The 12,891-nt window shown below is 45.6% G+C and overlaps 1 protein-coding gene across 3 annotated transcripts in view; it reads right to left on the bottom strand.

Annotated features, from left to right (window-relative positions):
• LOC109882695 (type 2 phosphatidylinositol 4,5-bisphosphate 4-phosphatase) overlaps positions 1-9,526 on the bottom strand; it is a 36,808-nt gene extending 27,282 nt beyond the window's left edge. Inside the window, exon 1 of one of the 3 annotated variants that reach the window (XM_031795003.1) lies at positions 8,851-9,526. In XM_031795003.1, the coding sequence (XP_031650863.1) occupies positions 8,851-8,959 (109 nt within the window). In that variant the 5' untranslated portion in view covers positions 8,960-9,526. The remainder of the gene's footprint in view (positions 1-8,850) is intronic. The other 2 variants (XM_031795004.1, XM_031795002.1) reach the window with 2 other exon arrangements.
• Between the last annotated feature and the right edge of the window lie 3,365 nt (positions 9,527-12,891).

Here is a 12,891-nt window from a genome sequence, read left to right as displayed (position 1 = left end):
GTATTCTATTCTGTTGTTTTCTAGGGTTGTCATGATTCCAGTATGGTGACAGATACCATGATACCTGATTTTCCATGGCAAAAGGGAAAACCCAAAGCAGACTAAACTCTTTGGCCTGGTTTAGATCTTATCTGTTGGAAAGATATCAGTTTGTCTCTGTGAATGGTTTGTCCTCTGAAATCAACTGTAAATTTCGGTGTTCCTCAAGGTTCCGTTTTAGGACCACTATTGTTTTCACTATATACTTTACCTCTTGGGGATGTTATTCGAAAACATAATGTTAACTTTCACTGCTATGCGGATGACACACAGCTGTACATTTCAATGAAGCATGGTGAAGCCCCAAAATTGCCCTTGCTAGAAGCATGTGTTTCAGACATAAGGAAGTGGATGGCTGCAAACGTTCTAGTTTTAAACTCGGACAAAACAGAGATGCTTGTTCTAGGTCCCAAGAAACAAAGAGATCTTCTGTTGAATCTGACAATTAATCTTAATGGTTGTACAGTCGTCTCAAATAAAACTGAAGGACCTCGGCGTTACTCTGGACCCTGATCTTTCTTTTGAAGAACATAAGGGGCAGCAGGGTAGCCTAGTGGTTAGAGCGTTGGACTAGTAACCGAAAGGTACAAATCTGTAGTTCTGCCCCTGAACAGGCAGTTAACCCACTGTTCCTAGGCCGTCATTGAAAATAAGAATTTGTTCTTAACTGACTTGCCTAGTAAAATAAAGGTAAAATTAAATATCAAGATCATTTCGAGGACAGCTTTTTTCCATCTATGTAACATTGCAAAAATCAGAAACTTTCTGTCCAAAAATTATGCAGAAAAATTAATCCATGCTTTTGTCACTTCTAGGTTAGACTACTGCAATGCTCTACTTTCCGGCTACCCGGATAAAGCACTAAATAAACTTCAGTTAGTGCTAAATACGGCTGCTAGAATCCTGACTAGAACCAAAAATTACTCCAGTGCTAGCCTCCCTACACTGGCTTCCTGTCAAAGCAAGGGCTGATTTCAAGGTTTTACTGCTATCTCTCTTTACCTATCTCTCTGATTTGGTCCTGCCGTACATACCTACACGTACGCTACGGTCACAAGACGCAGGCCTCCTAATTGTCCCTAGAATTTCTAAGCAAACAGCTGGAGGCAGGGCTTTCTCCTATAGAGCTCCATTTTTATGGAACGGTCTGCCTACCCATGTCAGAGACGCAAACTCGGTCTCAACCTTTAAGTCTTTACTGAAGACTCATCTCTTCAGTGGGTCATATGATTGAGTGTAGTCTGGCCCAGGAGTGGGAAGATGAACGGAAAGGCTCTGGAGCAACGAACCGCCCTTGCTGTCTCTGCCTGGCCGGTTCCCCTCTTTCCACTGGGATTCTCTGCCTCTAACCCTATTACAGGGGCTGAGTCACTGGCTTACTGGGGCTCTCTCATGCCGTCCCTGGAGGGGGTGCATCACCTGAGTGGGTTGATTCACTGATGTGGTCATCCTGTCTGGGTTGGCGCCCCCCCTTGGGTTGTGCCATGGCGGAGATCTTTGTGGGCTATACTCAGCCTCGTCTCAGGATGGTAAGTTGGTGGTTGAAGATATCCCTCTAGTGGTGTGGGGGCTGTGCTTTGGCAAAGTGGGTGGGGTTATATCCTTCCTGTTTGGCCCTGTCCGGGGGGTGTCCTCGGATGGGGCCACAGTGTCTCCTGACCCCTCCTGTCTCAGCCTCCAGTATTTATGCTGCAGTAGTTTATGTGTCGGGGGGCTAGGGTCAGTTTGTTATATCTGGAGTACTTCTCCTGTTCTAATCTGTTTCCTGTGTGAATCTAAGTGTGCGTTCTCTAATTCTCTCCTTCTTTCTCTCTCTCGGAGGACCTGAGCCCTAGGACCATGCCTCAGGACTACCTGACATGATGACTCCTTGCTGTCCCCAGTCCACCTGGCCGTGCTGCTGCTCCAGTTTCAACTGTTCTGCCTTATTATTATTGGACCATGCTGGTCATTTATGAACATTTGAACATCTTGGCCATGTTCTGTTATAATCTCCACCCGGCACAGCCAGAAGAGGACTGGCCACCCCACATAGCCTGGTTCCTCTCTAGGTTTCTTCCTAGGTTTTGGCCTTTCTAGGGAGTTTTTCCTAGCCACCGTGCTTCTACACCTGCATTGCTTGCTGTTTGGGGTTTTAGGCTGGGTTTCTGTACAGCACTTTGAGATATCAGCTGATGTACGAAGGGCTTTATAAATACATTTGATTTGATTTACAACCTTGCGTATGTAACAGTGTGTGCTATAGGTTGGAATACAAAGGTGAATCTGGGTGACAACATAAGGCTGCTTGTTTACAACATTAGTTTTCCACAGGAAGTTCTCTATATGGTTTCTTTCCTTGCCACGACACCTTATAGTATCGCAATACTGTTTGTGTCAACCCTATAAACGACAACCATTAAATAACCCAGCTGTGTAGTCACGACAACAACCATTAAATAACCCAGCTGTGTAGTCACGACAACAACCATTAAATAACCCAGCTGTGTAGTCACGACAACAACCATTAAATAACCCAGCTGTGTAGTCACGACAACAACCATTAAATTACCCAGCTGTGTAGTCACTACAACAACCATTAAATAACCCAGCTGTGTAGTCACGACAACAACCATTAAATTACCCAGCTGTGTAGTCACGACAACAACCATTAAATTACCCAGCTGTGTAGTCACTACAACAACCATTAAATTACCCAGCTGTGTAGTCACGACAACAACCATTAAATTACCCAGCTGTGTAGTCACGACAACAACCATTAAATAACCCAGCTGTGTAGTCACGACAACAACCATTAAATAACCCAGCTGTGTAGTCACGACAACAACCATTAAATAACCCAGCTGTGTAGTCACCACAGCAACCATTAAATTACCCAGCTGTGTAGTCACTACAACAACCATTAAATTACCCAGCTGTGTAGTCACTACAACAACCATTAAATTACCCAGCTGTGTAGTCACTACAACAACCATTAAATAACCCAGCTGTGTAGTCACTACAACAACCATTAAATAACCCAGCTGTGGACTCACTACAACAACCATTAAATAACCCAGTCCAGGTAACCACCAATCAGCTGTGTAGTCACTACAACAACCAGTAAATAACCCAGTCCAGGTAACCACCAATCAGCTGTGTATTCACTAACCTACAGACTAGAGCCCAGTTCAGCAGTCCTACCCTCTCTGACCCGTGCCAATCCCTGTTGCGAATGATAGAGGTTTGTAGTTAACCAGAACCCAATAAACCCGGAGAATGTGCCATAATCCTGAGTAAGGATTGGGGAAATAACTAGCCATTACTATACGCTGGGAATGTCTGACAAATTCCGGATCAAATTTTTTTTTTATGGTCTTCAAGCGCGAAAACAAATAAAGTCTGTTCAGAAACTGTATGGGTCTGGATCCAGGAAGTTTATTTATTTCATTTTACCTTTATTTAACCTGGCAAATCAGTTAAGAACAAATTCTTATTTTCAATGACGGCCTAGGAACAGTGGGTTAACTGCCTGTTCAGGGGCAGAACGACAGATTTGTACCTTGTCAGCTCGGGGATTTGAACTTGCAACCTTTCGGTTACTAGTCCAACGCTCTAACCACTAGGCCACCCTGGAGAAGGCAGTCACTTCCCCCAGCGCACTACAGATCAGCTCAACGTCTACCGTTAATCCAGTGGTGAAATATGGATTAAACATCAGATTTAATCTCACGCCGTAGGTAGGTAACAAAAGGTAGGTAACGAAACCCATTTAGTCTGCATTAAATGGCCGTTGGCTGGCTATGTGCTCCAGAATGTACCGAAGGTGCATTATGTCTGACTCTCAGTTCCCTATATAGTGCACTACTTTTCACCAGGACTCATAGGGCTCTGGTGCACTACATGTATGAAATGGGGTGCTATTTGGGATGCATGCCTGGTGTCAATAAATCAGTTTACACTCCTTTTCCTGAAGAATATCTCGTTTTGTTGAAGAAAAATAGCAGGGCAGAATAATGTTACGACAAATGACGACATGACCTGGAGCCAATCCAAACTATACCCAGAAATATACACTGCTCAAAAAAATAAAGGGAACACTAAAATAACACATCCTAGATCTGAATGAATGAAATATTCTTATTAAATACTTTTTTCTTTACATAGTTGAATGTGCTGACAACAAAATCACACAAATTATCAATGGAAATCAAATTTATCAACCCATGGAGGTCTGGATTTGGAGTCACACTCAAAATTAAAGTGGAAAACCACACTACAGGCTGATCCAACTTTGATGTAATGTCCTTAAAACAAGCCAAAATGAGGCTCAGTAGTGTGTGTGGCCTCCACGTGCCTGTATGACCTCCCTACAACGCCTGGGCATTGCTCCTGATGAGGTGGCGGATGGTCTCCTGAGGGATCTCCTCCCAGACCTGGACTAAAGCATCCGCCAACTCCTGGACAGTCTGTGGTGCAACGTGGCATTGGTGGATGGAGCGAGACATGATGTCCCAGATGTGCTCAATTGGATTCAGGACTGGGGAACGAGCGGGCCAGGCCATAGCATCAATGCCTTCCTCTTGCAGGAAATGCTGACACACTCCAGGAACATGAGGTCTAGCATTGTCTTGCATTAGGAGGAACCCAGGGCCAACCGCACCAGCATATGGTCTCACAAGGGGTCTGAGGATCTCATCTCGGTACCTAATGGCAGTCAGGCTACCTCTGGCGAGCACATGGAGGGCTGTGCGGCCCCCCCACACCATGACTGAGCCACCGCCAAACCGGTCATGCTGGAGGATGTTGCAGGCAGCAGAACGTTCTCCACAGCATCTCCAGACTCTGTCACATCTGTGATATGTGCTCAGTGTGAAACTGCTTTCATCTGTGAAGAGCACAGGGCGCCAGTGGAGAACGTAGCCTCTGTTCTGTCTGAGAGGAACGTAGCCTCTGTTCTGTCTGAGAGGAACGTAGCCTCTGTTCTGTCTGAGAGGAACGTAGCCTCTGTTCTGTCTGAGAGGAACGTAGCCTCTGTTCTGTCTGAGAGGAACGTAGCCTCTGTTCTGTCTGAGAGGAACGTAGCCTCTGTTCTGTCTGAGAGGAACGTAGCCTCTGTTCTGTCTGAGAGGAACGTAGCCTCTGTTCTGTCTGAGAGGAACGTAGCCTCTGTTCTGTCTGAGAGGAACGTAGCCTCTGTTCTGTCTGAGAGGAACGTAGCCTCTGTTCTGTCTGAGAGGAACGTAGCCTCTGTTCTGTCTGAGAGGAACGTAGCCTCTGTTCTGTCTGAGAGGAACGTAGCCTCTGTTCTGTCTGAGAGGAACGTAGCCTCTGTTCTGTCTGAGAGGAACGTAGCCTCTGTTCTGTCTGAGAGGAACGTAGCCTCTGTTCTGTCTGAGAGGAACGTAGCCTCTGTTCTGTCTGAGAGGAACGTAGCCTCTGTTCTGTCTGAGAGGAACGTAGCCTCTGTTCTGTCTGAGAGGAACGTAGCCTCTGTTCTGTCTGAGAGGAACGTAGCCTCTGTTCTGTCTGAGAGGAACGTAGCCTCTGTTCTGTCTGAGAGGAACGTAGCCTCTGTTCTGTCTGAGAGGAACGTAGCCTCTGTTCTGTCTGAGAGGAACGTAGCCTCTGTTCTGTCTGAGAGGAACGTAGCCTCTGTTCTGTCTGAGAGGAACGTAGCCTCTGTTCTGTCTGAGAGGAACGTAGCCTCTGTTCTGTCTGAGAGGAACGTAGCCTCTGTTCTGTCTGAGAGGAACGTAGCCTCTGTTCTGTCTGAGAGGAACGTAGCCTCTGTTCTGTCTGAGAGGAACGTAGCCTCTGTTCTGTCTGAGAGGAACGTAGCCTCTGTTCTGTCTGAGAGGAACGTAGCCTCTGTTCTGTCTGAGAGGAACGTAGCCTCTGTTCTGTCTGAGAGGAACGTAGCCTCTGTCTGTCTGAGAGGAACGTAGCCTCTGTTCTGTCTGAGAGGAACGTAGCCTCTGTTCTGTCTGAGAGGAACGTAGCCTCTGTTCTGTCTGAGAGGAACGTAGCCTCTGTTCTGTCTGAGAGGAACGTAGCCTCTGTTCTGTCTGAGAGGAACGTAGCCTCTGTTCTGTCTGAGAGGAACGTAGCCTCTGTTCTGTCTGAGAGGAACGTAGCCTCTGTTCTGTCTGAGAGGAACGTAGCCTCTGTTCTGTCTGAGAGGAACGTAGCCTCTGTTCTGTCTGAGAGGAACGTAGCCTCTGTTCTGTCTGAGAGGAACGTAGCCTCTGTTCTGTCTGAGAGGAACGTAGCCTCTGTTCTGCCTGAGAGGAACGTAGCCTCTGTTCTGCCTGAGAGGAACGTAGCCTCTGTTCTGCCTGAGAGGAACGTAGCCTCTGTTCTGCCTGAGAGGAACGTAGCCTCTGTTCTGCCTGAGAGGAACGTAGCCTCTGTTCTGCCTGAGAGGAACGTAGCCTCTGTTCTGCCTGAGAGGACGTAGCCTCTGTTCTGCCTGAGAGGAACGTAGCCTCTGTTCTGCCTGAGAGGAACGTAGCCTCTGTTCTGCCTGAGAGGAACGTAGCCTCTGTTCTGCCTGAGAGGAACGTAGCCTCTGTTCTGCCTGAGAGGAACGTAGCCTCTGTTCTGCCTGAGAGGAACGTAGCCTCTGTTCTGCCTGAGAGGAACGTAGCCTCTGTTCTGCCTGAGAGGAACGTAGCCTCTGTTCTGCCTGAGAGGAACGTAGCCTCTGTTCTGCCTGAGAGGGAACGTAGCCTCTGTTGTGTCTGAGAGGAACGTAGCCTCTGTTGTGTCTGAGAGGAACGTAGCCTCTGTTGTGTCTGAGAGGAACGTAGCCTCTGTTGTGTCTGAGAGGAACGTAGCCTCTCTGTTCTGCCTGAGAGGAACGTAGCCTCTCTGTTCTGCCTGAGAGGAACGTAGCCTCTCTGTTCTGCCTGAGAGGAACGTAGCCTCTCTGTTCTGCCTGAGAGGAACGTAGCCTCTCTGTTCTGCCTGAGAGGAACGTAGCCTCTCTGTTCTGCCTGAGAGGAACGTAGCCTCTCTGTTCTGCCTGAGAGGAACGTAGCCTCTCTGTTCTGCCTGAGAGGAACGTAGCCTCTCTGTTCTGCCTGAGAGGAACGTAGCCTCTCTGTTCTGCCTGAGAGGAACGTAGCCTCTCTGTTCTGCCTGAGAGGAACGTAGCCTCTCTGTTCTGCCTGAGAGGAACGTAGCCTCTCTGTTCTGCCTGAGAGGAACGTAGCCTCTCTGTTCTGCCTGAGAGGAACGTAGCCTCTCTGTTCTGCCTGAGAGGAACGTAGCCTCTCTGTTCTGCCTGAGAGGAACGTAGCCTCTCTGTTCTGCCTGAGAGGAACGTAGCCTCTCTGTTCTGCCTGAGAGGAACGTAGCCTCTCTGTTCTGCCTGAGAGGAACGTAGCCTCTCTGTTCTGCCTGAGAGGAACGTAGCCTCTCTGTTCTGCCTGAGAGGAACGTAGCCTCTGTTCTGCCTGAGAGGAACGTAGCCTCTCTGTTCTGTCTGAGAGGAACGTAGCCTCTCTGTTCTGTCTGAGAGGAACGTAGCCTCTCTGTTCTGTCTGAGAGGAACGTAGCCTCTCTGTTCTGTCTGAGAGGAACCTGGCCTCTCTGTTCTGTCTGAGAGGAACGTAGCCTCTCTGTTCTGTCTGAGAGGAACGTAGCCTCTCTGTTCTGTCTGAGAGGAACGTAGCCTCTCTGTTCTGTCTGAGAGGAACGTAGCCGCTCTGTTCTGTCTGAGAGGAACGTAACCTCTCTGTTCTGTCTGAGAGGAACGTAACCTCTCTGTTCTGTCTGAGAGGAACGTAACCTCTCTGTTCTGTCTGAGAGGAACGTAGCCTCTGTGTTCTGAGATTTGATCAAGCCAGCTCAGTAGAAAAGCTTTCTTGACAAAGATGTGTGGTTTACTGTAGGTTAGTAAACTGTCCAGTCTTTCCAGCTGGAACAACAGGGATGTGTATAGTACTGTATCATGGCTCTATCGGCTCATCATCTGAATATCACTGTGATAAACAGGCATGTGTATAGTACTGTATCATGGCTCTATAGGCTCATCATCTGAATATCACTGTGATAAACAGGGTGAATGATGGGAGCATTCACATCCCCCCACACATCTGAAAAACATCTGAATATTACAACACTATACGGGGGTATTGTGTTTCCAGAAAGCACACAGTGAAATGATCCTCAACAACATGCACTACTGGGTCTATGGGTCATGCATGGACTGAAGGGATAGGAATACTGTACTAAACACATCTATTTCATATCTGTTTATGGTCCAATCAAATGAATGGAAAGCACTGAATGATACATGGGTTATAAAACACTCATTCATAACCTGCCATGTTAAATGTGAATGGGCCTAGTGTCTTACAGACCTACAACCACAACAAACACAATGTTCAGAGGGGATTGCAAATTATAATTGTATCCTCTGATTTGATAATGTCCTTCTTACTCATCTCAAGTCATGGCTACGTTGTTTATGTTCTGACAACATCACTTATATCCTTATAGATATTTGTAGAAAGGTGGGAGAGGGGGTGTAAACAGTATTACCCAGCAACAACAACAGATCGTGATGCATCACTACAGAATACAGAACTACAACAGGAATTGTTGTGAAATTATTCGACTAGGCCTTCTCCTGCGTTGTTCTTCTAAACACTGCAAACTCCACCTTCTGATTTCGGATTTTCAGCCGGTCGGGTTGATTTTTTTAGACCGATGCCGGTGTCTTCCCCGTTATAATTTAACGCACCATGCAAAACATTACTCAACACGATACGCCCAAAACGATTCAGCACACATGGGGGGAGTCATAGCCTAACGTTGGTTTACCTCTTGGACTTGTGTCCTGCAGGTATGCCGGCGGTTCCAACGGTGAGACATTCCCGGAGTTCGGTGCTGAGAGCAGCGGAGACCGTTCATCCATGCCTTCGTCGGCCATGGCGGCAGCAGTTCACCCAACCCAGACGAATAAACAACGAGCTGAACCGCGGCAGAGCCTCTCTTCTGGCCAGTGTTTCCTTGGGAGGGGGCGGCCAGCTAATCGGCGGTAGCCTACTGTTCTGGCGAGGCCAGTTCCTCGGAGGTGGAGCTACAGAGACCTAAACCGGACCCGCTGTGGGAGGGATATGAGCAACGGAATGCAGAGAGAGCGAAATCCCCCCAAACCAACCCGTTACCCTCATGCATAGTGGTGACATGACATTTAGTAGGCCTGCAAAGTAGATCTTATAATAATTCTCATTTATACAGTTTGCATCCCCCGAAAGATCGATTGGAGGCCTAATAAACTACTGTTGATAGCCTTTATTCTATTCTCTGCTTTAAAATATTAAACAAAACTATCTAAGAATCTACAATATTATATTATATTCTGATCTTGGTGATAGACGAGGTGAGTTCCTTTGTCTAAAAAAACCTGTGGTAAGTGTCTAGAAAAAAAATCGCTATATAAATCCAATCAATTCATGAGCCATTCTATTTGATTGTATTTTCGTCTGATATATGTTCTATGCTTAACAGATGAAACAACACTGAACGTTATGCTGCAGGGACGTCGCAGGGAGTATGGCCAGACCTCCCTAAAAGAGGATTCGTCCCCCCTATCCATGAATCTCTAGTGACGTCCCTGGTATGCTGTCTGAATGATATAGGTGTGTTTTCTAAAACAATGAGGTTTGGTCCAGTAAAAGAGAATTATAGAAGATTTTCTACTTATATCATTTCATTACGAATCATAGGTATATTATATCAATCAGTGGTGGGGAAAGTACCCAATTCACTATAGTTATCAATAATACTGGAAAACGACGAAATTGTCCTACTTGAGCAATTGTCACACCCTGACCATAGAGAGCCATTGTTTCTCTATGGTGTAGTAGGTCAGGGCGTGACTAGGGGGTATTCTAGTTTATTATTTCTATGTGGGGTTCTAGTTTATTTTTCTATGTTGGTGATTTGTATGATTCCCAATTAGAGGAAGCTGGTAATCGTCATCTCTAATTGGGGATCATATTTAAGTAGTTATTGTTCCCACCTGTATTTGTGGGATATAATATTTTTTATTTTGCATGTTGCACTAACTCTTTGTTTGTTTGTTTGTTTGTTTGTTTGTTTGTTTGTTTGTTTTTGTGTGATAGTTTGGCTTTAATAAATGATGTGGAACTTTAATCACGCTGCGCCTTGGTCCGTCTCTACACACGAACGTGACAGTAATAGAAAAGACACCTTAATAGAAAATGATTCAAGTGAAAGTGAAAGTCACCCAGTAAAATATTACTTGAGTAAAAGTCTAAAAGTAATTGCTTTTAAATATGCTTAAGTATCAAAACTAAAATTTAAGTATAAATAATTTCAAATTCCTTACATTAAGCATCTTGTTGTTTTTTTAGCCAGGGGCACACTTCAACACTCAGACATAATTTACAAACGAATCGTGTCTGTTTAGTGAGTCCTCCAGATCAGAGGCAGTAGTGATGACCAGGGATGTTCTCTGTTTAGTGAGTCCTCCAGATCAGAGGCAGTAGGGATGACCAGGGATGTTCTCTGTTTAGTGAGTCCTCCAGATCAGAGGCAGTAGGGACGACCAGGGATGTTCTCTGTTTAGTGAGTCCTCCAGATCAGAGGCAGTAGGGATGACCAGGGATGTTCTCTGTTTAGTGAGTCCTCCAGATCAGAGGCAGTAGGGATGACCAGGGATGTTCTCTGTTTAGTGAGTCCTCCAGATCAGAGGCAGTAGGGATGACCAGGGTTGTTCTCTGTTTAGTGAGTCCTCCAGATCAGAGGCAGTAGGGATGACCAGGGATGTTCTCTGTTTAGTGAGTCCTCCAGATCAGAGGCAGTTGGGATGACCAGGGATGTTCTCTGTTTAGTGAGTCCTCCAGATCAGAGGCAGTAGGGACGACCAGGGATGTTCTCTGTTTAGTGAGTCCTCCAGATCAGAGGCAGTAGGGATGACCAGGGATGTTCTCTGTTTAGTGAGTCCTCCAGATCAGAGGCAGTAGGGACGACCAGGGATGTTCTGTTGATAAGTGCGTAAATTGGACCATTTAATGTCCTGCTAAGCATTTAAAATGTAACAAGTACTTTTAGGTGTCAGGGAAAATGTAAGGAGTAAAAAGTACATTATTTTATTTAGGAATCTGGTTTAGTAAAAGTTGTCAAAAATATACGTTTTGAGGGCGTGTTCAATTGGCATGCTGACTGCAGGAATGTCCACCACAGCTGTTGCCAGAGAATGTAATGTTAATTTCTCTACCATATGCCATCTCCAACATCGTGTTAGAGAATTTGGCAGTACGTACAACCAGCCTCACAACCACAGACCACGTGGAACCACGCCAGCCCAGGACCTCCACATCCGGCTTCTTCACCTGCGGGATCGTCTGAGGCCAGCCACCCGGACAGCTGATGAAACTGAGTAGTTTATCTATCTGTAATAAAACCCCTTTGTGGGGAAAAACTCATTCTGATTGGCCACCCATGGCTGCGCACAATGCCGGTCCTTGCCATTCTGCCACCATAAGCTCAAAACTAGAATAGTCACAGTCAGCAAAATGACCTCTAAAATACCTATTTTCCAAATGTTGAAGTTAGGTTAAATTTAGTTTCTGAATGAAAGGTGAAAAGCCATTTTCCATTTGTTTAAAATACGTACTTTCCATGATGTTGAAAAAAAAATATTTTCCAGGCATCGATAAATGTGTATTTTCTGGATGTTCAAATCCGGTTCATTTTCGGTTCTGACTGAAGGTTGAAAATCGAACTTTCCTGATGCTGAAAATACGTATTTTACAGACGTTGAAATCCGGATGTTGAAATCAGGTAAATTTTTGGTTCTGAATGAAAGATGGAAAGAAGTAATTTATATTAGTCTATTTTGGGGCCAAATCAAGGCTGGTCAAGACCGGACAAAATCTGGTCCGGACCATTTGGAAATCAAGGCCGGTCCAGAACAGCAGACTTCTAAAAGGCGTAGGCATCAGTCCGTGCTGACTGAGATGTAGCTTTCAGTGTTGCCTGACATTTTATTATATGAATTCCCTTCTAAGTGGTGAGTCTTCCGTTTGTAAAACATCAAAAAACGATGTCTGGAGAGGACCAAAAAAAGACTTACTGGGGTGTAGCGCACCATGTCGCCCTCAGTGGAATTGTATGAATGCCCATCCATGTGCAACGGCTTTATTCGTCCTGATTCCTGTGACTAATGAATTCGGCTATTTAAACCATGAATATCAACTACCCAACTTTATCAGGAGTTATCGCGAGCCTATTTGCAATACTCACCGGGAATTGCAGAAGTATTTTATTTTTCATTATGAACAGCTTGTCAAAAATGGAGGGATTCAAACTTGAAACCACTGACCATGACAATGGGGTGAAACTCCTGGACAACAGTTGTGATTATCCATTCCATATCGTCCATTTGACTTTGAACTGTCCTGTTGTTTGTTAAGTTAACGTGTTTTATTTGATCGAGTGCCATTTAGGTTAGGCTATTTGATCTGACAAACTTGCATGATGTAAAATCTCATTACATTATCATACATTTTATCTCCAGCCCTTTAGGCTACAGAAAATAACCAAATACTCTTTCTACCATATCCTATAGCTACATGATTAATGTTAGATCATGTTTTGGACGAACTGTTAGTGGACCGCCGCAGAGATGCATCTCTCCAACAGCACCCCAGAGAGGCGAGTTGGGAATAGACGAGCAACACATTTTGCGTCCCTGCCTGTGTGGACACTGCTTGTCAAAGGACGGCACAGCTCTCACCTAAAAAGCTGAGAGAAATTGTCATTGTTTTTGGGGAGAATTATGTGAGTTTTTATGTGTTGTTCGAGGTGCGTCTTGGCCAGTTTAGCTCAGAA

Source organism: Oncorhynchus kisutch, linkage group LG17, assembly GCF_002021735.2.
Source record: "Oncorhynchus kisutch isolate 150728-3 linkage group LG17, Okis_V2, whole genome shotgun sequence".
In the NCBI taxonomy this organism is placed as follows: domain Eukaryota; kingdom Metazoa; phylum Chordata; class Actinopteri; order Salmoniformes; family Salmonidae; genus Oncorhynchus; species Oncorhynchus kisutch.
Note: the sequence above shows the minus strand (reverse complement) of the source record. Positions and strands in the feature narration are given on the sequence as shown.